General features: G+C 48.0%; 1 protein-coding gene across 7 annotated transcripts in view; it reads right to left on the bottom strand.

The window, feature by feature from the left end:
* Nucleotides 1–19,684, bottom strand: part of dus3l (dihydrouridine synthase 3-like (S. cerevisiae)) — a 60,672-nt gene extending 40,988 nt beyond the window's left edge. For 2 of the 7 annotated variants that reach the window (XR_005460752.1, XM_038797932.1), the window contains exons 1-4: nt 19,348–19,397; nt 18,846–18,950; nt 6,606–6,924; nt 1,764–2,483 (exon numbers count right to left, since the gene is read on the bottom strand). Coding sequence is in view for 6 of the 7 variants with exons in the window: in XM_038797932.1 (XP_038653860.1) it covers nt 1,764–2,483; nt 6,606–6,924; nt 18,846–18,950; nt 19,348–19,382 (1,179 nt within the window). In the remaining variant the exon portion in view is untranslated. The other 5 variants (XM_038797934.1, XM_038797938.1, XM_038797935.1 and 2 more) reach the window with 5 other exon arrangements.
* Between the last annotated feature and the right edge of the window lie 7,864 nt (nt 19,685–27,548).

Here is a 27,548-nt window from a genome sequence, read left to right as displayed (position 1 = left end):
CATTTTTGATCAATCTTTTTGTATTAAGTTAGAGAACACAACTCTGACCACATTCAGAATTCAAAAGTATGGGGACAACTCATCAGCTGCAAATTTTAAAATGTAGATAGTTCGGAAATGGTGGAGAATCCATGTCCCCGCACGGAATCGGGACCGGCGGCGGTTCGTCAATTCTGCGGGCCCCGCAAAGCGGCATACTCGGAGAGTACGCTGCTTCACCAAGTACCTACCTGGGGCCATTAATGGAGGCCTGCTCTCCCCCGACCAGCCAAAGTCCCGACGACGTGGATCGAATGTGGTGCAGCCAGTCGGTGAAACTCAATCTGCGGCCGCCCTGGTCGGGGACGAGCTGGGAAATGTTTGTGCAGGCGTTGATGGTCGGGCGCGCAGCCAATCAGGGGATTTATTTTCAAGGTCCAGCTCCGCAGCCCGAGTCCGTCATGGAGCACGGTGCGGCCGCTGGACGCTGCCACTGTGCGCATGCACGGCCTCTGACCCGGAAGTGCGGGGACCCATATTCACAGCAAAAGCTGCTACATCTACGCCGGGACCCTGCTAGCCCACTGCGCGGCTAGGAATATGTGGTCCTTTCACACCAGTTTTTCTGGCGTGGAAGTCCACCGTTCTGATGCCGGCAAGAGGACATTGTCACAATAACGGAGAATGTTAATGGCATAGATATGGAAGCTGGTCTCATGTTTGCAAATGTCACGGAGGGCTACCACATGGCTGACAAACAGAAAGCAATGGCATCTTGGAGCACAGTGCAAGTCATTCAGACAAGGAGGAAGAAACTATCAAAAACACTCCATGAACTGCATTGGGACAGAGATAAAATGCAGAGAACATTACAGGAGTTTTCTAAGAGAGATTGTGGAGGAGAATGGCTGACTGTAGGGATTCCCAAAATGGGGTCTGCAGGAACCATGGAGTACATGTACTAACAGTCACAATGCATGCAAAATGTGCACCTATAACTGTTGGTTTCACTGTTTGGAATTCAATGGAAAGAAAAATATCTAATGGGCTAATCAAAGCCCAGCCTCTGAGAATTGGCCTGTGATAGGCTTCAGCAATCAACTCTCAGAGGCCGGGTTCTGATCAGCCAATTTGATTTATTCAGTTCCTGTTACTGGGCATAAAAGCAGCGAGTGGAAATCAGGAGCCTAAGGGGCAGTGGCAGCGATACCCAAGGAGCATGAAGAGCGGCACTGGCACCCAAGGAGCGGCGACAGTATTGAGAAGGGCTAAGTACTCTTCCATGTTTCTTCTATCCAGCAGCAGAAGTGAAATGTTTCCTTGAAGTGGGTTAATGCTAAGTGGCTATGGGAGGAGGGCTTAGCCATGGGGCTAATGTTAAGGGGCAATGTAGCTGACAAATTGATTTATTTTTGACTGTGTGCCTCTTCCGACAGCCTTCAGTTCTTTGTCAAATTAAATAATGTTTTATTGGCAATACGTACATAGATGTAGATGGAAAAGACTTGTTTACATTTAATTTGTGTTTACTCCTATTTCGTGACAAAAAGGGCGCACCAACATTCTGAGAATGTTTGGGGCTCCTCGATGCTCTTGGGTGGTCACTAGGGATTCTACGGCTTGAAAAGTTTGGGAAACACAGCGGTGTCAAAGGCTACCGATTTCATATTTTGCTAGTAAAATTATTTAGTTATATACCATCATGCAATATTTGAGACATTGCTATCAAAAGAAATTCTGGTTAATTTCCCCAAGAACACAATAAAATTAATCCGAAGACTTACTTGTTTCTTCTCACAGGATCGAAGTTTTATAATATCTTCATCAGTCACAGCTCCCAGTGTTATTGCAGAAGTTATTAGTTTGTCATCTTTAACAGTTTTGGCCTTGACTGTATCTGTTCCAGAACGAATAGTTGTCTCTTTTAATTCAACAGTCCTCTGTTTTTCTTCAGGTAGATGGCCATCATCCAATGTGTTTTCTGTACAAGATAAACTCTGTGGTGCTGCCATTATGTTATCCTGTGATCCTACAGAAGAATCATTTTCTTCCACTATGATATTTGAGTCACTAATAGGCAGCTTCATTTCCATTGCAGTACCTACAAAAGCCTGCTCTTTAGCACATTTAGATTGGGTAGTTTTATTTTCTGCATCACCTTGATTTTCAGATTTATTATCTTTGTTCGATGCTTTCAAGTATTGCTCAGATTTGTTAAAGTAGAATTTTTTTTTCCGTAAGATCTGCTGTAGTTCTTTGCTGAGACAGTTTCTCACAATCACTGTTTTCTCCCATGTCTTCATAAGATCCTCATTAAGCAAGTTCTTGTTATCTGGTCCAATGTGAGATTTTGCATATCTACAAGTAATGCCATATCGACATTTCCCATATGTGTCGTACAGGTAGCAATGGTCACCAAGATCAGAAGGCTTGGATTCCAGGTACTTTGATACATCATGCAAAAATCTACACTTGTCACCAAAGTAACATTTCCTTGGTGGATCCTTGATGGGGTGGGGGAATGAAAAAACAAAAATTAAATGTCTGCCTCAGAATATTCTTAAACATGTTTACAAATAGCTTAAAGGATGACAACAGCATAATGAGAAGGGCAAAAACCAACAGGACCATCTAGCAATCTCAAGTTGTGAAGGACCACAAACTACAATGCCTGCTACTCTTTAGAGCAAGTCACAATGACCCTCTATATTAGATGGTCGACTGATCAATGTGTAGGTTGATTCTTGCACTTGGACCAATGATTTGTTTAATGTTGCATTGTTTTCATCATTAAGGTGGAGCACTACCTTTTGTGCCAATGTCTCAGACTCCTCAATAAAGTCACTGCTATTTTTAAAATAATTAAATGGTTCTCAAGATGCATCCTACTGGAGTTGCATTCACCCACTTTGTTTTGCATGCAATTCCTTCTTTTCAACAAAATTTTGGAAAGCTTCAATTCTTTATGTCAATTGACATCTTTACCTGGGTTGAGAGGTTTTAAATGTTTTTTAAAAAGTACCTTCTTTAGGACATTAAACAAGTAATTTTTGCTTGAAAGTTTAGACAGTAGTCATCAGATGGTAAAAGGGAACTGTATATTCGAAACTCTACTGCCGGTGTATTAACTCTCAGCAAATCACATTTCCCATCGTGTCTGTCTTCATTGACCTACACTGGCTCCCATTTAAGCAACGTCTTGATTTTAAAATTCTCATCTATGTTTTCAAATCCCTTCAAACCCTTGCCCTTCCCTCAAATTCCTCCAACTCCACTACCCTCCAAGATATCTGTGTTTCTCTAATTGAAATGAAATGAAAATCGCTTATGGTCACAAGTAGGCTTCAAATGAAGTTACTGTGAAAAGCCCCTAGTCGCCACATTCCGGCGCCTGTTCGGGGAGGCTGTTACGGGAATTGAACTGTGCTGCTGGCCTGCCTGGGTCTGCTTTCAAAGCCAGCGATTTAGCCCTGTGCTAAACATCCCCTTCTGATTCTTATGGCATTCCTGATCATAATTTTTCCACTATTGTCTTCAGTTGTCTAGGCTCCCTGAAGAATTTTTTCCCCACAACTCTGCACCTCGTTTTTCTCTTTTAAGATATTCTTGACAACCCACCTCACTAATCAAGCTTTTGGTCATCTGACCTATATTTCCTTATGTGGCCCAGTGTTTTGTAAGGCTTGTGTGAAGCACCTTGGTGGATTTCACTGCACTGAAAGCGCAATACAAATACTAGTTGGTGTTGTAATAAGAATGTCAATTAATAACATTTTGGGCACAATTTAACAGGATGCATCTACAGCTTATTAGCTGAAAATAACAAAGAGACTTGCAATATCAAGTAATCAGATGCTCCACAATTATACTCTCCATTCCTCCCACTGTCTCCTACATCTGCATGATGCTACCAGTTCATTCCACTTCACAAAAGGCATGAGGCTCAATTTTTGCCGAAATGTTTGCACTTCCAGATTTCATAAGAATTAATGGACAGTTAAAACTAAGTCCTTAAAAAGGTATATTCAACAGCACTTTTCACCAAGAATAACATTTTATATCTCATCCAACAGAAAGTTTGAAAATACCACGAAAAGCCAGTGAGACAGAGCCAAATATCAAGGCAATTGCATATTAAAGTGCTGAGATCGAAATGTTTTACCTACATATTTATTGAGCTATGTAGTCTAATGCTGGACCAGTAAGCAGTGGTTCTAATCTCTTTTTTTTTTAAATTAAAGCAGCTCTTCAAGTGGTCAAGAGGAAGCATGCATCAGGGTAAGTGATTAGTCGATTCAGAATTTTCTCTCGCTACCACATTCCCCACCCATGGGAGATGTAAAATGCAGGGGGCAAACAATCTTTCCATAGCAATACAGCCAAAACCTCAACCAGAATGTGAGAAGTGGTAGCCATGATGTGGAGATGCCGGCGTTGGACTGGGGTGAGCAAAGTAAGAAGTCTTACAACACCAGGTTAAAGCCAAACAGGTTTGTTTCAAACACTAGCTTTCGGAGCACTGCTCCTTCCATTCACCCGAGGAAGGAGCAGTGCTCCGAAAGCTAGTGTTTGAAACAAACATGTTGGACTTTAACCTGGTGTTGTAAGACTTCTTACTGTGAGAAGTGGGGCAAGGAATAAAGTGTAAATTGAGACTTTGCATCCCACAGCTATACACACAGATACTTCAAAGCAATACAGCATCAGAAATCTGAAACAGCTTGATCGACCAGACACAGACAGTTTCCCTGACAAGGGATCTAAAACAGTCTCAGGATAAGGAGTCAATAGGATTGTGATAAGGAGAAATGTCTTCACTCAAGGGGTCAAGTGTCTTTGGAATTCACTGCCCCAGAACATTGTGGATGCTTAATTAAAGTGTAAAGTCACCATAGTCCCAGCTGACCATAGGCTGCTTTCTCCTTTGACGGGGAGAGCTGACTGGTGGTGATTTAACCTGAGGGGCACCACACCTAAGGAGAGGGGCAAGGTTGAGAAGGGAGGGCCTTTATGACTGACCTCAGTCAGTACACAAATTGAACCCGCGCTGCTGACCTTGCTAATGGAATATGTTTAAGGCTGAGAATTTGGTCACTCAGGGATTAATGGATATGGGGACCAGACAGGAAAATGGAGTATATTTTTTAAAAATTTGTTCATGGAATGCGAATATCACTGACAGGAACAGCATTTTGTTTACCCATGGAGCTAAGAGCCACTGTTTAAAAATACAGAGTCACCCATTTAAGACATGAGGAAATATCTTTCAGTGGGTCCTGAGCATCTGGAACTCTCTTCCTCAAAAGGTGACCGAAGCAGAGTCCTTGAACATCTTCAAACCAGAGGTAGATAGATGCTTAATAAAAAAAGGGGTTGAAATGTTATCGGGGGTAGGTTGGAATGGGAAGTCAAGGTTAAAATCAGAATCAACCATAACCTTATTGAATGGTGGAGCAGGTTCGAGGGGCCTAGTGGCCTACTCCTGCTTCTAATCAGTATGTTTGTATTGGACCTTGAGAAGACTATAAGACGTAGGAGTAGAATTAGGCCACTCAGCCCATCGTGTCTGCTCCGCCATTCAATCATGGCTGATGGTGATGAGCAGTCGTCTTGAACCGCTGCGGTCCATCTGCATTAATCCCCCCATCCCCCTCCGCTCCACCCAAAGTGCTGTTAGGAAGTTGCAGTATTTTGACACCGTTTCAGTGAAGGAATAGCAATATAGTTCCAAGTCAGGCTGATGTGCTACTAGTGGGAAACTTTCAGGTGGTGGCGTGCCCATGCACCTGCTGCCCTTGTTCTTTCAAGTGGTCGAGGTCTAGGGTTGAGAAAATACTGTCAAAGGAGCCTTGCTGAATTACTGCAGTGGATCTTTTATATGGTGCACTTTGCTGCCTCTGTGAATCAGTGGTGGAGAGTGAATATTTAAGGTGATGGATGGGATGCTGACCAAGCAGGTAGCTTTGTCCTGGATCGTGTCAAGTTCCACGATCATTGTTGAAGCTGCACACATCTAGGCAAGTGGAAAGTATTCCATCACACTCCCGACTTACAGATGTTGGACAGGTTTTGGGCAGTCAGGAGGAGAATTACTGTCACAGAATTCCCAGACTTTTACCTGCTCTTATAGACCCAGCATTCACTGGCTGTCCAGTTCAATATCAGGTCAAACGTAATCTCTAGGATGTTGATAGTGTGGGATTCATCAATGGTAATACCATTGAATGTCAAGGGGAGGCAGTTAGATTCTCCCTTGTTGATAGCCATTGTCTGGCATTAAAGTGACAAGTAACATTTGCGTCACACATCAGCCCAAAACTGAATGCAGTCAAGTTTTGCTGCATATGTATATGGACTGCTTCAGTGTCTGAGGTGTTCCCAATGGTATCGAACATTGTGCAATCATTATCAGCAAACATCCCCACTTCTGGCCTTATGATGGAGGGAAGGTCATTGGTAAAGCACTTGAAGAATGTTGGGCCTAAGGCACTACACACAGAGTTGGGCCAGAAAATCAGCTGTAATCATCAGCTGTAATTCTCTCAAATGTGGAAGCAGGCTCAGGGGGCTATATGGTTTATGCCTGCTGATTTATGTTCTTAAATAGTTTAAATTCACATACTCACCTGGCATACTGAAGTACACAACTTTCGATCATGTTCATAGTGCTTGGGCTTCATATGAGGCCTGTTTTTATTTTGGCCCCTTGCTTTCTTAATATTTTGTTTGTGTTCCCCTTCGTTCTGGCATAATTCACCATTGTCCTTTTCAGATTCATTTTCATCACTTTCTTCCAGTTTAATTTTTTTTGCTTTATGCTCTGGGGAGTCACAGGCACCTTCAGTAGCTTCTCCATCTTTCAGATTATCTTTGTCAGCAACTTTTAGGTCTTTATTCCTTCCACTATTAATGTATTCATGAAAATGGTCTTTGGTAGTGTGATATCTAGAAGAAAAAAATCCTCAGGTTAAATTGTATAATATTGGTCTGTAAAATGATAAAGTGTTTTTGATAAATAGACAAGAGTGTTTTTGATAAATAGACAAGAGTGTTTTAGCTTGTGAGAAAGAGCACAACTAGAAGCCAGTACAAGATAGTCACCAAGAAAACAAAACAGGGAAATTGGAAAAACCTTTCACCCAGAAAGTGGCAAAAATGTGGAACATGCTACCACAGAGTAGTTGAGATAAATTGTACAAATACAGTTAATGCGAAGTTAAATATGCGTGAAGGAGAAAGGAATAAAGGGTTATGCTGATAGTTAGATGAGAAAGAATATGGGGAGGTTGAGTGGAGGGTAAACACTGGCATAGTCTGACTGTGCCATATGACCTGTTCTGTGCTGTATATATTCTTTGTAAATGAATCCTGGAATTCTTGCATGGACTGCAGCAGTTCAAGACAGAAGCACACCACCACTTTCTCAAGGGCAATTAGGTATTGGTTAAAAATGCTGGCCTAGTCAGTGACATCCCAATCCCATGAATTAATTAAAATATATCTTTTCTCACAGAGGATAATTAGTTTCCCCAGACAGCAGTAGAAGCTGGGTCACTGAATATGTTCACGGCTGAGTTAGATGAGATTTTTGATTGACAAGGTGTTAAGAATTATGGGGCGGTGCGGTGGGCGGGAGGGGACAAGAAAGTGGAGATGAGGTCACAGTTAGGTCAGCCATGACCTTATCGAAAGGCTGGTCAGGCTCAAGGGGCCAAATGGCCACCTCACATCTTGAAACCATCGTTCGCCTTTTTCCTGTCTTTCTTTTCTAATTTCTCAATTCCCTCTCCAGTCTTTCTTTTTCTTCCATTTCAAGTTTCTACATTTCTATTTCTCTTTCGATTTCTACTTGTTTAATTTGTAACTAAATTTTAGTCAAATTAATTGCCTTGGGGCTGGATTCTCTGATCGCCAATGCCAAAATCACGTTCGGTGATCGGCTGGAGAATGAGTTTTTACGCTGAAATCAGGGCGGCGCGTTTTTCTGATGCTCTGCCCTCTCAAAAATGGCATACTCGAGGGGTACGTCGCACACCATCGGGACTGCCTCAGGACGTCACCTGCGACCCTCCCCCGATGCTCCACCCCTGATGGGCCGGGTCCCCGACACCGTGGGGCGTATGTCCTCACAACTTTCAGGCACCTCGCGTGGCGGCTGCGGACGGTGTCCAGCATCGCCACAGTCCGGGGGGGGGGGGTGTTCTGCTGGCAGGGAGGGCTTTGGCAGGTACTAGGTGTACTGCTGAGGGTGGTCCGGGGTGGCAACGAGGGTTACAGGGAGGCAGTTTTTGGCAGGTCGGTCCGGGCACGGCTGGCGCCATGTTGTATGGCGCCGCAACTTCCGTGCACATGCGCGACCAAGGACCCGGCCATTCTATGGCCATATCTGCAGGTAACGCCAGCTTTACGCGGCGCGGCTGCTAGCCTCCACCGGTCGGAGTATCGTTGCAGGGGCGGCTCTGACTTTTTGGTCATACGACCAGACGGATCCTGCAGACATAGCTGGAGAATCGGAGAATCCAGCCCTTGGTCTTTCAGCTTGCAATTTCACATTCTTTGCTATATTTTCAATTCTGTCAACTTTTCTTATCCATGCAGTTAATCTCAACTGCAATTTATCTGCCAATTCAGTTAACTGACTCTTGGTAACTTTCTGTAAACCAGTTTGCATCATCCATCTTCAGTACCTCCACATACTTTTTTTTCAAAAAAAAGGATTCACAGATTCCATCTTATAATAATAAATCCCCGACCAAGTATTACTATGCGCCTTCCAATAACATGCTTTCCAAATTTCAAAATATCCCAATGAATTACCATCAATCAGCGTCCAATAGCCTTTTCACGATATTTTGAATCCCTCAGGAGCCCCCACTTTTGTTATGATCCCAAATAATATTACTACCAGACAGTCTGGTCCCAGAATGGAACCATGGCTCAATCGTCCATATCTGTTATTTTTTTTGTTTCGACAGGGTGAATAGAGTCACAGGACTGCCAATTAACTTTTAGCAAAAGAATAAAACATTTATTAAACATGAAAAGATTGACTATAATACAATAATCCTTCACCCCACCTATATTTTCACAGGTGTACACAGACTTAAGAGGATAACACAAGTTACAAAATAAACTTAAACTATAATATTTTCGGACTTCCAGTTGCGGCAATGAGTGAGTGAGCCGCACATTCGGGGGCTCTCACTCCAGCAGGATTTGAGGACCTGGTTTCCCAGTTTTGCGGGACTGTGAGGCGGTGAAAGGACGGCCAGGGAGGTGCGGAGGAGCGGGCAGAGCTGCATGGAACTGCGGGAGAGCAGGAAGCAACAGAAACGGGAGAGGAAGGGACAAAGACAAGGTGCAGGGGAAGCTGACCTGGGACCCAAGATGGCGGACCTGCGGACCCAGCAATCCAGCAAGCGCTGGAAAACATGCTGCAGGTTATTAAGAGCAGTTTTGAGTCTTTGAAGCGGAATAACTTGGACCCACTTCAGAAGGCAGTGGATCAGCTGAACCAGAGGCTGGATGTCCAGGACGAAAAAGTTAAGGAGCTGGGAGAGGCGGTGGAGGAGCAGGCGGATGCGCAGACGATTGCGACGCTAGAAGTCGACGGGTTGAAGGAGAGGCAGAGAAGACTACTAGATAGAGTAGAGGAGCTGGAAAATAGAGCCCGCAGACAAAATCTGAGGATCATCGGCCTCCCGGAAGGGGCCGAGGGAGCTGATGCCACAGCGTTTGTGGTGGACCTGTTGATGCAGTTGATGGGGGCTGAAGCCTTTCCACGACCGATGGAGCTGGAGGGGGGCACACAGAATGTAGGCGAGACAGGTGTGTCCGGGGGGTCACCCCGTCCGATGGTGATTAGGTTCCACAGGTTTGTGGAAAAGGAGCGGGTGCTGCTGTGGGCAAAGAGCGCCAAGAGCAGCACGTGGAATAACAGTGTTCTTCGCATCTTCCAGGACCTAAGCCAGGAGGTGGCAAGACGGCGAGCAGCCTTTAAACAAGTTAAGGAGGTGTTGTTCAAGAAGCATGTGAAGTTTGGTCTGCTCTTCCCGGCCCGTCTTTGGGTTACGCATCAGGGTCAACACCACTACTTCTCCGAGCCCGAAGAAGCGATGGACTTTGCGAGGGATATGGGGCTGGTCCCGAAAAGAGGTCCCACGGACGCAAGCTCGGGTCCGAGAACTACCGTTTGAAGGGATGCCGACTGTGCCTGGACTGTTGGTCGACTGTTTACTGTTTTAAAGGTGCGCGGTATGCTTCAGAACCCCCGGAAGGGCCGGAGGAGATGAAAAGGTTCCTGGACGGGCTAACATTCCCAAAAGTAGGCGGGGGACTAGTGGAGGGCTGGGGGCCCCGATTAGAGCGGAGGAGGTATTGGAGGGCCTAAAGGCCATGCAGTCGGGGAAAGCCCCGGGGCCGGATGGATACCCAGTAGAGTTTTACAAGAAGTTCTCGGAGATAGTGGGACTGGTCTTGACGAGGGTTTTTAATGAGGCAAGGGACAGAGGGACCCTGCCGCCGCCGATGTCGCAAGCCACCATCTCACTGATATTGAAGCGGGACAAGGACCCGGAATCCTGCGGGTCATACAGACCAATCTCCCTGATCAATGTGGATGCCAAGCTCCTGGCAAAGGTCCTGGCGATTAGAATTGAGGACTGCGTACCGGGGGTGATTGGGGACGATCAGACAGGGTTTGTGAAAGGCAGGCAGCTGACAGCTAACTTGAGAAGATTGCTCAATGTAATCATGATGCCCCCAACGGGCAAGGAGGTGGAGGTAGTGGTGGCAATGGATGCGGAGAAGGCCTTCGACCGGGTGGAGTGGGACTATTTGTGGGAGGTGCTGGGACGATTTGGGTTTGGGGTAGGACTGGTTAATTGTGTCAGACTATTGTACCAGGCCCCAAAAGTTAGTGTTAGAACAAACAGGGTAATGTCAGAGTATTTCAGACTGCATCGCGGGACCAGACAGGGATGCCCACTCTCCCTGTTGCTGTTCGCGCTGGCCATAGAGCCGTTGGCGAGTGCGTTGAGAGCTGCCAAGGTGTGGAAGGGAATGAATAGGGGGGGTGGAACATAGAGTCTCTCTCTATGCGGATGACCTGCTCCTGTACGTGTCGGACCCACTGGCCGGGATGGAGAGTATACTGGAAACATTGAGGAAGTTCGGCCGGTTTTCAGGGTACAAATTAAATATGACCAAGAGTGAGATGTTTGTGGTGCAGGCAAGGGGCCAGGAGAATAGACTGAAGGAGCTGCCATTTAGGCTGGTTGAGGAAAGCTTCCGGTACTTGGGGATACAGGTGGCACAAGACTGGGGCAGGTTGCACAAGCTAAATTTGACGAGAGTGGTGGAACAAATGAAGAGCGAGTTCCGGAGATGGGATGCACTCCCGCTGTCACTGGCGGGGAGGGTGCAGACTGTAAAAATGACAATCCGCCCTAGATTCCTGTTCATCTTCCAGTGCCTCCCGATCTTTATCCCACAGTCCTTCTTCAAAAGGACTGGCAAAATCATCATGAGCTTTGTCTGGGCGGGAAAATCCCCGCGGGTGAAGAAGGCGATGCTTGAAAGGAACCGTAGCGAGGGAGGGCTAGCATTGCCGAGTCTGATCAACTACTACTGGGCGGCTAACATAGCCATGATAAGGAAGTGGATGGTGGGTACGGCATCCATCTGGGAGCGGGTGGAGTTGGCTTCGTGCAGGGGCACCAGCTTGGCAGCCCTGGTCACGGCTCCTCGACCGCTGTCGCCGGCCAGGTACTCCACCAGCCCGGTAGTGGGGGCGGCCCTGCGGATATGGGGCCAGTGGAGGATGCATGTAGGGGAGGTGGGTGCGTCTGTCTGGGCTCCTATAGAATTTGGCTGGGGCTGCAGCAGAGAGACAAAAGCCTATTCAGCATGCAGGCGGGGGAAGGGCTGTGTTAAGAGGCCTCAAGCTGACCTGAGGGCCCTTATGAAAGCTGGATTCTAGCAGCAAAGGGAACAACTGGAAAAGATCTCACCAAGGGTTCTTTTAAGGGCCTGCAACGGCGCCGATTTGATTTTTCCCCAGGTGGGAACGCAGCCTCGGCGCTTGGCGGCCGGTGGATGGGCTGGACTAGAAGTGGAGAGACCAGAAAATCAAGTTTGCAGCAGAAGGTGCGAGGCAAAAAGGACAAGATGGTGGCGGGCGGGGAACCGGCAGCGTGGCAGCAGTGGGCGAGGGAGCAGCAGGAGCTGCTGCTGCGCTCCTTCCAGGAACTAAAAGCTGAGATCCTGGAGCCGTTGAGGGCATCGCTGGACAGGCTCGGGGCGACTCAGACGGCGGAGATTCGGGAGCTGCAGCAAAAGGCTTCGGAGAACGAGGACGAACTCCTCGGCCTGGCGGTGAAGGTGGAGTCGCACGAGGCGCTTCACAAGAAATGGTTGGCAAGGATGGAGGAGATGGAGAACTGCTCCCGCCGGAAGAATCTGCGGATTTTGGGCCTCCCGGAGGGGCTGGAAGGTTCTGATTTGGGGACCTACGTGGTCCTGATGCTGAACTCCCTGATGGACGCGGGGTCGTTCCGGGGACCCCTGGAGCTGGAGAGTGCCCATCGGGTGCGGCTGCGAAAGCCCGGGCCGAACGAGCCACCCAGGGCGGTGCTGGTCCAATTCCAACGTTTGGTCGACCGTGAGTGTGTGCTTCGTTGGGCGAAGAGGGAGAGGAGTAGTAAGTGGGAGAATACGGAGATCAGGATTTACCAGGACTGGAGTGTGGAGGTGGCGAAGAGAAGGGCTGGGTTTAACCGGGCGAAGGCAGTGCTCCACAAGAAGGGGATCAAGTTTGGCCTGTTACAGCCGGCACGCCGTTGGGTCACTTATAAAGACCGGCAACTTTATTTTGACTCCCCGGAGGAGGCCTTGACTTTTGTCCAGGCAGAGAAGCTGGACTTGAACAGAGGACTGGGGGCAGGGAAACGTTGTACGCAGCCCGGAGGCTTTGTCCTCCTTGATATCCTTTTGCTCTTTTTGGTTCTATTGGACAATGTTTTTTTTTTGCTGTCTTGCCTTTTCTTTTCTGCTTGTCGGGGCTGTTACCTGTTTACTTGGGTGTTTTATCATATCATATTGGGATTTTTATTATTTCACTGGTTACAGGTTTGGGTGGGGTTCGCGGCCCTGTTGGGTCATGTGCCTGTCTTCCCGTGTTTTGGGTCGGGGGCGGGGCTTGGGATCGGGGGCGCGGGCCTCTCTCCCGCGCTGGAGAAGCAGGTGGCGGGGTCGGCATTGGGGGAATGGGTGGGGGACACTGGGGAGGGTAATTGGGGTGGCGGGAGCAGCCGGGGTCAGCAGTCGTCGGCTGACTTACGGAAGTACAATAGCCGGAGTTACGCAGCTAGGGGGGGGCCCTAGCTTTTTGGGGGGGGGGGGGGGGGGGGGGGGGGAATACCAGGTTGCTGCTGAAATGGTCAAGAAGGAGCTGGAGCATGCAGAGGCGTTCAGGATGGAGGTCTGTCGCTGTGGGGAACGGGCTGAGCGGGGGGCGCGGGCACGTGCCGGACTACGGAAGGGTGATGGCTAGTCGACGGGGGAGGGGGGCAGGTGGCCCTCCGATCCGGCTGATCACCTGGAATGTGAGGGGACTGAATGGGCCGGTCAAACGGTCCCGCGTGTTCGCGCACCTGAGGGGGCTGAAGACGGACGTGGCTATGCTTCAGGAGACGCACTTGAAGGTGGCGGATCAGGTCAGGTTGAGGAAGGGGTGCGTGGGCTAGGTGTTTCATTCGGGGTTGGATGCAAAAAACCGGGGGGGTGGCGATCCTGGTGGGGAAGAGGGTGTCATTTGAGGCGTCGAGTGTGATGGCAGACAGGGAGCGGCGCAGACTTCGTGCTGAGTTCGACTTGTTGACCACCAGAAAGGCGGAGTCTCAATGGAGAAAGGCTCAGGGTGCGAGTATGGGGAGAAGGAGAGTAGGATGCTGGCACACCAGCTCCGTAAGCGGGATGCGGCTAGGGAGATTGGTGGATTTAAGGACCGGGGAGGAAATGTGTTGCGGAGGGGGGTAGACATTAATGAGGTCTTCAGGGACTTTTATGAGACTACATCGGTCCGAATCTCTGGCAGAGAAGGGGGGGATGGGGCGCTTTTTAGACCGGCTGAGATTTCCGAGGGTGGAGGAGGGACGGGTGGAGGGTCTGGGGGCGCCAGTTGAGCTTGAGGAGCTGGTTAAAGGGATAGGGAACATGCATTTGGGGAAGGCGCCGTGGCCGGATGGGTTCCCAGTTGAATTTTACAAGGCGTCTGCAGACCTGCTGGGCCCCCTGTTGGTTAGGGCCTTCAACAAGGCGAGGGAGGGGGGGCTTTGCCCCTGACGATGTCTCGGGCGCTGATCTCCTTGATCCTTAAGCGAGACAAGGATCCCCTGCAGTGTGGGTCATACAGGCCGATCTCGCTCATGAATGTGGACGCCAAGTTGTTGGCAAAGATCTTAGCCACGAGGATAGAAGATTGAGTGCCGCAGGTTATCCACGAGGATCAAACGGGGTTTGTGAAGGGGAGGCAGCTGAACACTAATATACGGAGGCTCTTGAACGTTATTATGATGCCGGCGGTGGAAGGGGAGGCGGATATAGTGGTGGCACTAGATGCGGAGAAGGCCTTTGATAGGGTCGAGTGGGGGTTCTTGTGGGAGGTGCTGGAAAGGTTCGGGTTTGGGGAGGGGTTTGTCAGTTGGCTGAGGTTGTTGTATGAGGCCCCGATGGCGAGTGTGGCCACGAATAAGAGGAGGTCGGAGTATTTTTGACTTTACCAAGGGACGAGGCAGGGGTGTCCCCTGTCCCCACTACCTTTTGTGCTGGCAATTGAACCCCTGGCTATGGTGCTGAGGGAGTCGGGGGATTGGAGGGGGTTGGTCCGGGGTGGGGAGGAGCACCGAGTGTTGGACGTATGTTGTATGTGGCGGACCCGGTGGGGGGAATGCCGGTGGTGATGGGGATTCTGCGGGAATTTCTCAGGGTATAAGCTTAACGTTGGGAAAAGCGAGCTGTTTGTGATACACCGGGGGGGGGGGGGGGGGGGGGGGGGGGGGGGGGGGGAGGGGGGGAGGAGGAGGAGGAGGAGGAAAAGAAGAAGCTCCCACAGAAAAGGGCGGAGAGGAGCTTCAGGTTCTTGGAGGTTCAGGTGGCCAGGAGCTGGGGGGCCTTGCATAAGCTAAACCTCACAAGGCTGGTGAAGCAAATGGAGGAGGAGTTTATGAGGTGGGACATGCTGCCACTGTCTTTGGCGGGTAGGGTGCAGTCAGTCAAGATGATGGTGCTCCCGAGGTTTCTGTTCCTGTTCCAGTGCCTCCCCATCCTTATCCCGAAGGCCTTTTTCAGGCGGGTTAACAGGAGCATTACGGGGTTTGTGTGGGCACACGGGACTCCAAGGGTGAGATGGGTGTTCTTGGAGCAGGGCAGGGATGGGGGGCTGCCGTTGCCCAACCTCTGTGGGTATTATTGGGCTGCCAACGCAGCGATGGTGCGTAAGTGGGTAATGAACGGGGAGGGGGCGGCATGGAAGAGGCTGGAGATGGCATCCTGTGTGGGTACGAGCCTGGAAACGTTTGCAACGGCGCCGCTGCTGCTCCCTCCAACGAGGTGTACCATGGGCCCGTTGGTGGCAGCTACCCTCAAGATTTTGGGGGCAATGAAGGCGGCACAGGGGGGAGGTGGGGGCCTCGATGTCGTCCCCGATACGGGGGAACCACCGGGTTGTTCCGGGGAGAATTGATGGCGGGTTCCTGAGTTGGCACAGGGCAGATGTCAGGAGGCTGGGGGACCTGTTCATAGACGGGAAGTTTGCGAGCCTGGGTGAGCTGGAAGGGAAGTTCAGGCTCCCCCCGGGGAACACCTTTAGGTACATGCAAGTAAGGGCGTTTGTCAGGCGGCAGGTGGCGGGGTTGCCCCTGCTGCCACCGCGTGGGGTCCAGGACAGGGTGCTCTCGGTTTTATGGGTTGGAGAGGGGAGGATCTCGGAAGTGTATTAGGTAATGCAGGAGGTAGACGAGGCCTCGGTGGAGGAGCTGAAAAATAAATGGGAGGGGGAGGTGGGTAAGGAGATTGAGGAGGGGACGTGGGCGGATGCCCTAGAACGGGTGGACTCCTCCTCTTCATGTGCAAGGCTTAGCCTCATACAGTTTAAGGTACTGCATAGGGCTCATATGACCGGGACAAGGATGAGCCGGTTTTTTGGGACCGAGGACAGATGTATTAGGTGCTCAGGGAGCCCAGCAAACCATATCCACATGTTCTGGGCATGCCCAGCGCTGGGGGAATTTGGGAAAGGTGTAGCAAGGGCGGTATCGAGGGTGGTAGGATCCAGGGTCAATCCAGGCTGGGGACTCGCAATATTTGGGGTTGCAGTGGAGCCGGGAGTGCAGGGGGAGAAAGAGGCCGATGTTTTGGCCTTTGCTCCCAGAGTAGCCCGGCGGCGAATACTGCTCGCATGGAGGGACTCTAAACCCCCGAAGACCGAACGATGGCTTTCAGACATGTCTAGTTTTCTGGGTATGGAATAAATTAAGTTCACCTTGAGGGGATCCGTACTGGGGTTCGCCCAAAAGTGGCAACCATTCATCGACTTCTTCGCGGGAGAGTGAACATCAGTAGGGGGAGATTAGAGTAGAGTAGGAGGGATAAATAGGCGGGTAGTGTCTATGGGAGAGGAGCGGGCTTGTGCAGTATGGTTCGATTGAGCCATCGGTTTTACGTTGGTGTTTTTGTCTTTTTTTTTGTTTGTTATCTGTAACAGTTCACAATGCCGAAAAATACGTCAATAAAATTGTTTGTTAAAAAAACTATAATATGTTCATTACGTACACAAACCATGTAAACCAACAGTGCAACTGTGGTCAGGCACACCACACTCTGAAACCAAGTGGCAGATGTCACTCAATATAACTTAAGTGGATTTCTCAAATGTCCAGACGCTTGTCAGCACGGTAGCACAGTGTTAGCACTGCTGCTTCACAACACCAGGGTCCAAGGTTCGATTCCCGGCTTGGGTCACTGTCTGTGCGAAGTCTGCATGCTCTCCCTGTGTCTACGTGGGTTTCCTCCAGGTGCTCCGGTTTCCTCCTACGTCGGTTTCCTCCAGGTGCTCCGGTTTCCTCTCACAAGTCACGAAAGACATGCTTTCTTAGGTGAATTGGATTGTCTGCATTCTCCCTCTGTACTCGAACAGACGCCGGAAAGTGGCGACTAGGGGTTTTTCACAGTAAATTCATTGCAGTGTTGATGTAAGCCTACTTGTGACAATAACAATCATTTTTTTAAAAACTGGTCTCACAGGTGACTTCAAACTTCCCTCTCGGAAAAATACGGCTCAGTGTATTTTCTCTCAGATGCCTTCACCAAGGATCCACTTCCAGGATTTCAATCTTTCCTTTCAATATTCTTCTGCTCGGAATTGCCAAGTGCATTCAAGCACACAGTCTCTCAGGTACCCAGCCATGCTAACAGAACACTACTGCTTCGCAGATGTCACCAAACTTGATTTACCCGAGATGTTTGGCTTCTTACCTAGCTGACTAAGCTCTTGAGTTGCCTCTTCAACTCAGAGCCTTTTCTTTGCCTGTTAATTGAATTCTCCTGAACAGGCCCTTGCTCAACTTCTGGTTCCTTGAACTGAACTATCTTTCTGAACTTTCTTGTGTTCTTTTGCGGAGGTTGATTTTGCAGCTCTCCTGGTCCAGTTCAGCTGCTTTTGGATTCAGCTTCAAACTAAAAAGTTATTTCCAACCGAAGGTGACCCCCTGGTGCTCAGCAACAGCTTAAGTCTTTCTTTAACAATGTTTATTTTCACGTTGCAAACCCTTTAAAGAATGCAAGTTTGAAATAAAACCGAAATCCACAGACATGCAGGTGTCTTTATTTATTATGAGTCTAATTAAAGTTCCAATATTTTCTTACACAAACACAAAATTAAACTTACTTAAAGCTAAGCTATACCTTATTTCTAATACTCACAAATACAAATATAGGTTACTTAAAACAACCCCATTTCCTGACAACACCCTGAAACCACCAACACCCAGTGGCAGCGGATGTACCATCTACAACTCACCAAGGAGCAATTCACCAAGGCTCCTTTGACAACACCTTTTAAACAATCAACCTCGACCACCTAGAAAGCCAACAGCAGCAAATGCACAGGGACACTACCAACTGCAGGGTCCCTTCCAAGCCATACATCATCCTGACTTGGAACTATATCAGCAATTCTTCACTGTTGTTGGGTCAGAATCCTGGAACTCCCTTCCTAACTACACTGTGGGTGCACGTACACGTGGACTGTAGAAGTTCAAAAGACAGCTCAGCACCACCTTCTCACGTGCAATTAGGGATGGACAGCCATTAGGAACTCCACAAACTGTTCCGTGGACCACCACATGGACATTCTTCCCTCTGTCGCACTTCAAGAGATCTCCTGGTCTGTTGCCTCTTGTTTGGTGCACTCATCGTTGGATAGGCTTTAGATATGGCCTACCAAAAGAGAATTCTTAGTCCCCGATGTTTAAACACTTCCATCTGCATAACTTCTGCCGAAATGGGCAAAAAGAACCAAAACAATTCCACCTCGCACAGGAGCCATGAATGTGCAACCACTCACTCCATGGCTGCCACAATAAGTCCCCATACAAAGTTTCTCAATTGATCACCTCTCAATAATCTCCTTCACAGTGCTGACACTGTCATTTTGCAGGTCCTTTACCCAAATTTTATCCCGACCACCAGTCCAGGACCCAGGAACTAAACCCACCTGCAGAGTCTGAATTAAGTGCAAGTTTAGATTAATCCAGTGTAACGTCAGAAAGTGAAAATTTTAAACTTTAAAACCAACATCCCAGACTTACAGAGGCTTGATGGCTGCTACTCCTGGGTCGGTCACATCATAAGTGGTAGAGCTATTGGCATCTCCTTCTTCAGCCATAGTAAACTGGGTTTTAGGCTTGTAAATGCTGGGGAACAAAATCCAGTATTAACAATAACCCTTTGACATCGCACTACCATTTGAATCAGACTTACTACTGGCCCTCCAACAGCAATGTCACTTGCCGAGCTTCATGTGCAGCTTTTGTGACAGAACTTGCCTTTCAAGGATTGGCCTTCACAGCCATCAGCAAAGGTGCCCCCACATGAAGACATCCCAACTAAATGGATTGATCGCTGCATGTCAATCATCCCTGGTAGATGGGGGGGGGGGGGGGGAGGCCACACTGTAGGCCCACGAACCGGCATTTTCTAAAATGCGAACTTTTATCCCGGAGGTAGAATTAGCTTTAAAAAAAACAACCAATTCTTCAGCGCCTCGTGAACGTGCGTTCGGCTCCTAACGATTAAAGCGTTTTAAACAACCTTCCAACATGAGGAAAGCAAGCACAACATTTCATGGCAGGTGGCGGGGAGCTGAATGTCAGTCTCCAGCGATATTCTGCTGACGCCCTTCAGAGACCAGCTTCGCCTGCTCCCCGAGACACTGATTCAATCTTCAACCCGAACTGAAATAAATCAAACACCAACAGGAGAAAAAGACGAAACCATCAGCTGCTCAAACATTACATTTCGTCTCCCCTCCACCCCTCTCCCAAACATTTGCGGAAAGTTGAAGGGAGAAACGCCAACCTACATAAACGCCCCAGTCCGGGAGCCACACGTGTTGCACTCACTCCGGGTGCAGCGCCCACAGCTTCCCCACTGCAACTAGGGTGCGCGCCGATCGGTCCCCGCGCGCCTTCCCCACCTTCACGCCGGCAGCTCAGAGCGCTGATGTGAACCTGCTGCAGTATCGCAGTTCAATTCTGAATATCTGAGATGATCATTTTAATCGGTAGATTGAAGACTGCGAATCCTAGTGCTTGAATCTCTTCATTGACAGTTCGCACTTTTGGAACCAGCAGCAATAGTCGCTCAAACATTTGTATAGTATCTGATTCAACAGGGGCAGCACGGTAGCATTGTGGATAGCACAATGCTTCACAGCTCCGGGGTCCCAGGTTCGATTCCGGCTTGGGTCACTGTCTGTGTGGAGTATGCACATCCTCCCCGTGTGTGCGTGAGTTTCCTCCGGGTGCTCCGGTTTCCTCCCACATTCCAAAGATGTGCAGGTTAGGTGGATTGGCCATGATAAATTGCCCTTCGTGTCCAAAATTGCCCTTAGTGTTGGGTGGGGTTACTGGGTTATGGGGATAGGGTGGAGTTGTTGACCTTGGGTAGAGTGCTCTTTCCAAGAGCCGGTGCAGACTCGAGGGGCTGAATGGCCTCCTTCTGCACTGTAAATTCTATGAAACATCGCATACCATTCTAAATATTTCATAAAGCCACGAAGGAGTCCCCACCGAATCGTTCAAAGAAACTTAGTTATTATTATACACCACGAGGTAGATCCCAATTGGTTCTGCCTGCCCGGTGCCAAATATGGGGTTGGTTTAGCACAGGGCTAAAGAGCTTTGAAGGCAGACCAGCAGCGCAGGTTCAACTCCCGCACCAGCCTCCCCGAACAGGTGCTGGAATGTGGTGACTAGGGGCTTTTCACAGTAACTTCATTTGAAGCCTACTTGTGACAATAAGCGATTATCAATTGCCTGGCTTTATATATCATACAAGTGTACATTGTTTAATGTACTTCACAGGGAGCTTGTATAATTGTAGGCACACCGTAAGATACTTGTGGGTTGTAACAAAATATAATCTACCAGGAGATATCCATGATTTTATTATTTCATATGCCATACCTTTGTTAACTCCATAAAGTGTTTTTTTTATTCGGGATATATATATTTGTATTTCAAACTTTGTTGCACTCTAGCCACATTCATTACACATTACTAAACAAATAAAAAGATGAAACGCTGAAAATCTCATTTTATCGGGGGGGGGGAGGTTTGTCACGGTCAATATACTGGAATGTGCTCTCTGACAACACTGTGGGTGTACCTACATCACATGGACTGCAGTAGTTCAAGAAGACAGCTCGCCTCCACTTTTTCAAGGGTAATTCAGGACAGGGAATAAATGCTGGTTTGGCCAGCAACAGCCACATCCCATTAATTAATTTTCAAAATCTGTATCATATGGTTTGAAATAACTCTTGTTCAGGACATAAGGACAAACCCTCGACTATTCTACAAATGGTGCAGTAGGAACGTTTCTGCACATCTGAAAAAAACACACAACGACTGAGTTTAACTCCTCACCCAATGACAGAAATATTTATTTTCCCATGTCGTCCGGGACTATTCAAAAAAAATTGAGGCAGCCAAAACAATCTCCCAATAATTTTTTTTGATTCACAAAAATGCTTAAATCTCTCAGAAGTATTTATATTTTTCAGTATGGAAACAATGTCTGTAATAAAAACAAAGTTGGAAGTAAACTTGTTTCTTAACATTGAGCCCAAGAGAGCATGAGAGAACCCTGAAGGACTGCACGGTAACACAGTGTGTAGCACTGTTGCTTCACAGCTCCAAAGTCCTAGGTACAATTCTCGGCTTGGGTCACTGTCTGTGTGGCGTCTGCACGTTCTTCCTGTGTCTGTATGGGCTTCCTCCGGGTGCTCCGGTTTCCTCCCACAAGTCCCGAAAGATGTCCTGTTAAGTAATTTGGACATTCTGAAATTTCCTTCTGTGTACCTGAACAGGCGCCGGAATATGGCGACTAGCGGGTTTTCACAGTAACTTCACTGCAGTGTTAATGTAAGCCTACTTGTGACAATAAAGATTATTATTATTAAAAAATATTTCTGATTGAATAGGATTTCAGATGCAGTTAAGAGGAATGGAATAATATAGAGTCCCCATTTGTGAAAAGCTCACTTTAACTGGTATTTCACTTTTTTTGTTAAAAGTTGAGCCTCAGGCACGGCATGTGGCGCAATGGTTAGCACCGGGACTGCGGCGCTGAGGTCCCGAGTTCAAATCCCGGCCCTGGGTCACTGTCCGCGTGCAGTTTGCATATTCTCCCTATGTCTGTGTGGGTTTCACCCCTACAACCCAAAGATGAACAAGTTAGGTGGATTGGCCACACTAAATTGCCCCTGAATTGGGAAAAAAAAATTATTGGGTACTCTAAATTTATGGAAAAAAATTGAGCCTCAAATGATTCTGAAATCCAAAAACAGAAACAAGTTGATGCTAGATATTAGACATTTTGATGATTGCATTGGTGTATTGGTGTGACTACGCAATAAGTTTGGCATCAGTTTTACCACAATAACCCCAAATCATGTCAGTTGCTAGGTGCAAATCAGTGTTTGAAAAAATAGTTACATTTGTTTTCATGTTTGTGTGGACACTGCTGCTCACCAGATGTTTACCTCCTTTCCTTCAAGTACCCATGCAGTGTCTGCATACTGATACTAGTGCCACCCTCTGGCCGACCAGTTTCCTCAAACTGTCCTGCTGTCTATTCCCCATTCTTCGATCAAGTAGTAAATTTAAGGGGCAGCACGGTGGCACAGTGGTTAGCATTGTTGCCTACGGCGCTGAGGACCCGGGTTCGAATCACGGCCCTGGGTCACTGTCCGTGTGGAGTTTGCACATTCTCCCCGTGTCTGCGTGGGTTTTGCCCCCACAGCCCAAAAGATGTGCAGGCTAAGTGGATTGGCCACGCTAAATTGCCCCTTAATTGGAAAAAAATAATTGGGTACTCTAAATTTATACAAAAAAAAGTAGTAAATTTAAGCAGGTTGTTAACCCGAAATGGCTATCTATAACCCAATTAGCCAGCATACCTTAAGTGAATGTGGGATTGTAAAATATAAATTCTTTGGCTATCACATGCAATTTAATTCCACATCACCAAAGGAGCAATTTACCGGTAAAGTAAAAATGGGAAAATATATCATTTGAAAAATGGAAGTCTGGCAAAACCTGGCCTGCAGGTAAATGAGAAAATGTAGGGGGAAATCCCACAAAGGGTTAATAGCAGCAGCAAAAGAAGGTTTTGAATTGCAGATAGCCTTGATCAAACAGACGTTAAGAAAACAGCTTGTAACAGCTCAAGCCTGTCTTTCAAGTTAAAGCAGATTGAACTTTTAGTTACATGAAGAGAAACAATATTTTACACCTTCTTTGAAGTTAATTATTTTAGTAAGCAGTTATTAAATAATTGTCAGGATCTTTAGTTGAATTGGGTGACAAATGTTTAGGTGTGAAATCCTGCTGACACCAGTTGAATATGGGAAGCCGGAGACGACGTGTCCACGAGAGCATAAGTTAATACCAAATTGGGGTCAGAGTTCTGACAAGCTAAGGGCACTATTTGGTAATAAAGCAACGTTAGAAGTGACAGGAACCAGATGTAACACCCCTCTAGGATCAAAGCACTTTTGAACATTACAAGGGAAAAAATGTAATCAGAGTTCGATGAACTAAAGTCAGGCTCAACATGAATATGTAGTTGTGTTAGAAGTAATTATGATTAAAGGTACACTGAACAGCCAAGAGCAAAATGAAGTTACTTTACGATAATGTCATATAAACTTAACAACTGCTAGAAGGATAATATAAACCCTAAATCACTAGCAGCCAGCAGAGTCAGATCTCATAGATGCCCTCGGTCATGGGAAGGATAGAACACGAAAGCCAAGCAGAATAGCGAATCCATTTGAGGAAGACCAAAAGTTAAAGAAGAAAGATTGTCAAGGCAGACCTGAAGCTCTAACAACTGACCAGGACGATCCAAAGAAAAGGTCTTTTTTACTTTTCTGTAAATGCAGTAATTTTATATTTTAAAAGAAAAAAAATAATAATAAAATAACTTAAAGTTTTAGCACGAAACAGTGGTTATTACAAAGTCTACTTTACATACTTAGCAACGCGGGACCCAGGATCGATGCTACTAAGTGGTAAGTAGATAACATCTTCTCTGAAGATATGGGTTATACCGCGGTGGGGATAAATTGAAAATATAGTTTGACCCGAACAGCACCCACCAAAGTCTGCATAGGAGTCAGGGAGTGAGAATCCCTGTTCACCATTTAGAACGTCTTATTGACCCTTTTTGGTATAGGGGGAATTCTAAGAATAGTGGTGAGTTCTTTACTTCAAACCTTCAAAACGGATCTGATTCTCATCAAATGGCATGGGTGGAAGGCCACACAGCTTCTGGCTCACGATCATCTGGACAACACTAACTGTTGGATCCCAGCAGAGTGGCCACAAGGAAATGGTAGGTGGGATGCATAAATAAAAGTTTAATGAAACATATAATGACTCAACTCCAATCTCCAAAGGGTTCTCCCGCCCTGACATCACTTAGTCCATGTTTTTTAAAATCATTGTTAAGGGGAAGCCCGGTTCCATTAATGGGGAGGTATTCTGTGGAGGTCACGGGTAACCTGATAATCCATACCCCATCACCTCGGCGAGGGTTGTAGTAACCCCCCGCCAAGCTCTGAACGGCATCCGCCCCGGCAGAATGCCGCAAAAGTCCTCTTGCTCGCTTTGCCCAGAGCTGACGCTGGGGCATTGTCTACGCAGGGTCCAGAGGCGTATACTGTAATCATAATAATCTTTATTGTCACAAGTAGGCTTACATTAACACTGCAATGAAGTTACTGTGAAAAGCCCCTAATCGCCACATTCTGGCTCCAGTTTGGGTACACTGAGGGAGAATTCAGAATTCCAAATTACCTAACGGCACGTCTTTCAGGACTTGTGTGAGGAAACCGGAGCACCCGGAGGAAACCCACACCGACACGGGGAGAACGTGCAGATTCCACACTGACAGTGACCCAAGCCAGGTATTGAACTTGGTACCAAGGAGCTGTGAAGCAACAGTGCTATCCACTTTGCTACCGTGTTACCCCTATATGGGGGACCATCGCTTCTGAGTGGAACGTTTTAGTGGAGCCGGTCCAGCTGCCTTAGCATCAGAAACTGGTTCTTCAACCACCGCAGACGGCTGAGGTTCTATTTCCAAGTCGGAGTCCGAGGGGTCGTGTCCACCATCTTTGTGTCCTGGGGATCCAGGGCCTGCGGGGCCGGTGCCAGTGGAATACGTAGGGTTGGGCACCCTGGAGCTGTTCAGGTAGCTCTGGGATGCAACTGTGAAGGTGGTCCATGTGCCTGTTGGACTTGGCACTGCAGCTATACCTTATAGGAGAGCAGTTTTGTCTGGGCCATTACCACGCCCCGGACCCATGTGGCACTGTCGCTGAAGTTTCGGACGTGTACAGAGTTGCCCAGTGAAAATTTGGCCAAGGGCGTACACCTGGCCATGACCACGTCAGGCCGATCCTGCCCGCAGAAGACCTTCCCGCCAATGTTCAGGATCTTCAAACTCAACTGAATGCGAAGGTGATGCCCCATGAGCAGTTCTTTTTTAAAAAATAATATTTTATCAAGGTTTTTGAAAATTTTTATAACAGTAACATAAACAATGACATCAACATGGTAAAATAAACATTTCCCTCCCAGCCCAATCTTCACGACATTTTAAATTTCCCCAAAAAAGTTGACGAACAGCTGCCACCTCCGGGGGAACCCTAACGTTGCCCCGCTTAAAGCAAACTTTATTTTCTCGCGAATGTGAAACCCAGCCATGTCACTAATCCAGGTCTCTACACTCGGGGGCTTCGAGTCCCTCCACATTAACAAGATCCGTCTCCGGGCTACCAGAGAGGCAAAGGCTAAGACATCAGCCTCTTTCACTCCCTGATCTCCCGGATCTTCCAACACTCCAAAGATCGCTACCTCCGGACTCAGCACCACCCATGTTTTGAGTACCGTGGACATTGCCTTAGCAAAATCATGCCAAAACCTTCTAAGCTTCGGGCATGCCCAAAACATGTGGACATGATTTGCTGGGTTTCCCGCGCACCTCGCACACCTATCCTCAACCCCGAAGAACTTACTCATCCTAGCCGCTGTCATGTGTGCCCGGTGGACTACCTTAAATTGTATCAGGCTAAGCCTGGCGCATGATGAGGGAGCATTAACCCTACTTAAGGCATCCGCCCATAGACCCGCCTCTATCTCTCCTCCTTGCTTGTCCTCCCACTTGCCCTTAAGCTCCTCCACCGGAGTTTCCTCCGTCTCCGAAAGCTCCTGGTAAATATCCGATACCTTCCCCTCTCCCACCCAGGCACTGGAAACTACTCTATCGTATTCCCCGTGACAGCAGCAGCGAAAAGGCTGGCACCTGTTTTCTCAGGCAGTCTCAAACCTGCAAATACCTTGGGCAGCACGGTGGCCTACTGGTTAGCACAACCGCCTCACGGCGCTGAGGTCCCAGGTTCGATCCCGGCTCTGGGTCACTGTCCGTGTGGAGTTTGCACATTCTCCCCGTGTCTGCGTGGGTTTCGCCCCCACAACCTAAAAATGTGCAGAGTAGGTGTATTGGCCACGCTAAATTGCCCCTTAATTGGAAAATATAATTGGGTAATCTAAATTTATAAAAAATAAAACCTGCAAATACCTAAAACCATTCCCTGCTGACAATTTTAATTTATCCTCCAAAGCTTTCAAGCTGGGAAAGCTCCCGTCTGTAAATAGATCCCCCATCCTCCTAATTCCTGCCCTCTGTCAACTCCGGAACCCACCATCTAGCCACCCGGTACAAACATGTGGTTATTATAAATCGGGGTCCAAACCGATGCTCCCTCCACTCTCTTATATCTCCTCCATTGCCCCCAGATCCTCAGAGCCGCCACCACCACTGGACTTATGGAGTATCGGGCCGGCGAGAACGGTAGAGGTGTCGTTACCAGTGCTCCCAAACTGGTGTCTTCACATGACGCCGCCTCCATCCACTCCCATGCCGACCTTTCCCCCACTACCCACTTCCTAATCATGGCTATATTAACCACCCAATAGTAATTGCAGAAGTTTGGCAGAGCCAACCCACCCTCCCCCCGACTGCACTCCAGCAACGCTTTCTTCACTCGTGGGGTTTTACTCGCCCACACAAAGCCCAAAATAATCTTATTCACCCGTTTGAAAAAGGCCTCAGGAATGAAGATGGGGAGGCACTGAAAGACAAACTGAAATCTGGGGAGGACCGTCATTTTCACTGTCTGTACCCACCCGCCAGTGATAGCGGGAGCATGTCCCATCTCTTAAAGTCCCCTACCATTTGTTCTACCAACCGTCCTCATCCCTCGGTGTAGTTCAAAATACCCCAACCTCAGCCGGTTCATACGCACACTCGCGTATGAGCAACCGCACCTAGTCAATAAAGCCCTCACCAAACCCAAACCTTCCCAGCGCCTCCTACAGGTAATTCCACTCAACCAGATCAAAAGCCTTCTCCGCATCTTTCGCTACCACCACCTCCACCTCCTCTCCTTCTGAGGGCATCATAATAACATTTAGAAGCCTTCGAACATTGGTCTTGAGTTGCCTGCCCTTAACAAATCCCGTCTGGTCTTCCCCTATTACGCCCGGGACACAGTCATCTATGCTTGTGGCCGGTATCTTAGCCAGCAGTTTGGCATCCACATCCAGTAAAGAAATCGGCCTGGATGACCCGCATTGCTCCAGATCCTTCTCCCGTTTCAGGATCAACGAAATCGAGGCCTGCGACATTGTTGGGGAGAGGACTCCCTTCTCTCTTGT

This window comes from Scyliorhinus canicula, chromosome 5 (assembly GCF_902713615.1).
Source record: "Scyliorhinus canicula chromosome 5, sScyCan1.1, whole genome shotgun sequence".
Classification (NCBI taxonomy): domain Eukaryota; kingdom Metazoa; phylum Chordata; class Chondrichthyes; order Carcharhiniformes; family Scyliorhinidae; genus Scyliorhinus; species Scyliorhinus canicula.
The sequence above is the reverse complement of the archived record's forward strand: the minus strand, read 5'-3'. Positions and strand labels throughout refer to the sequence as shown.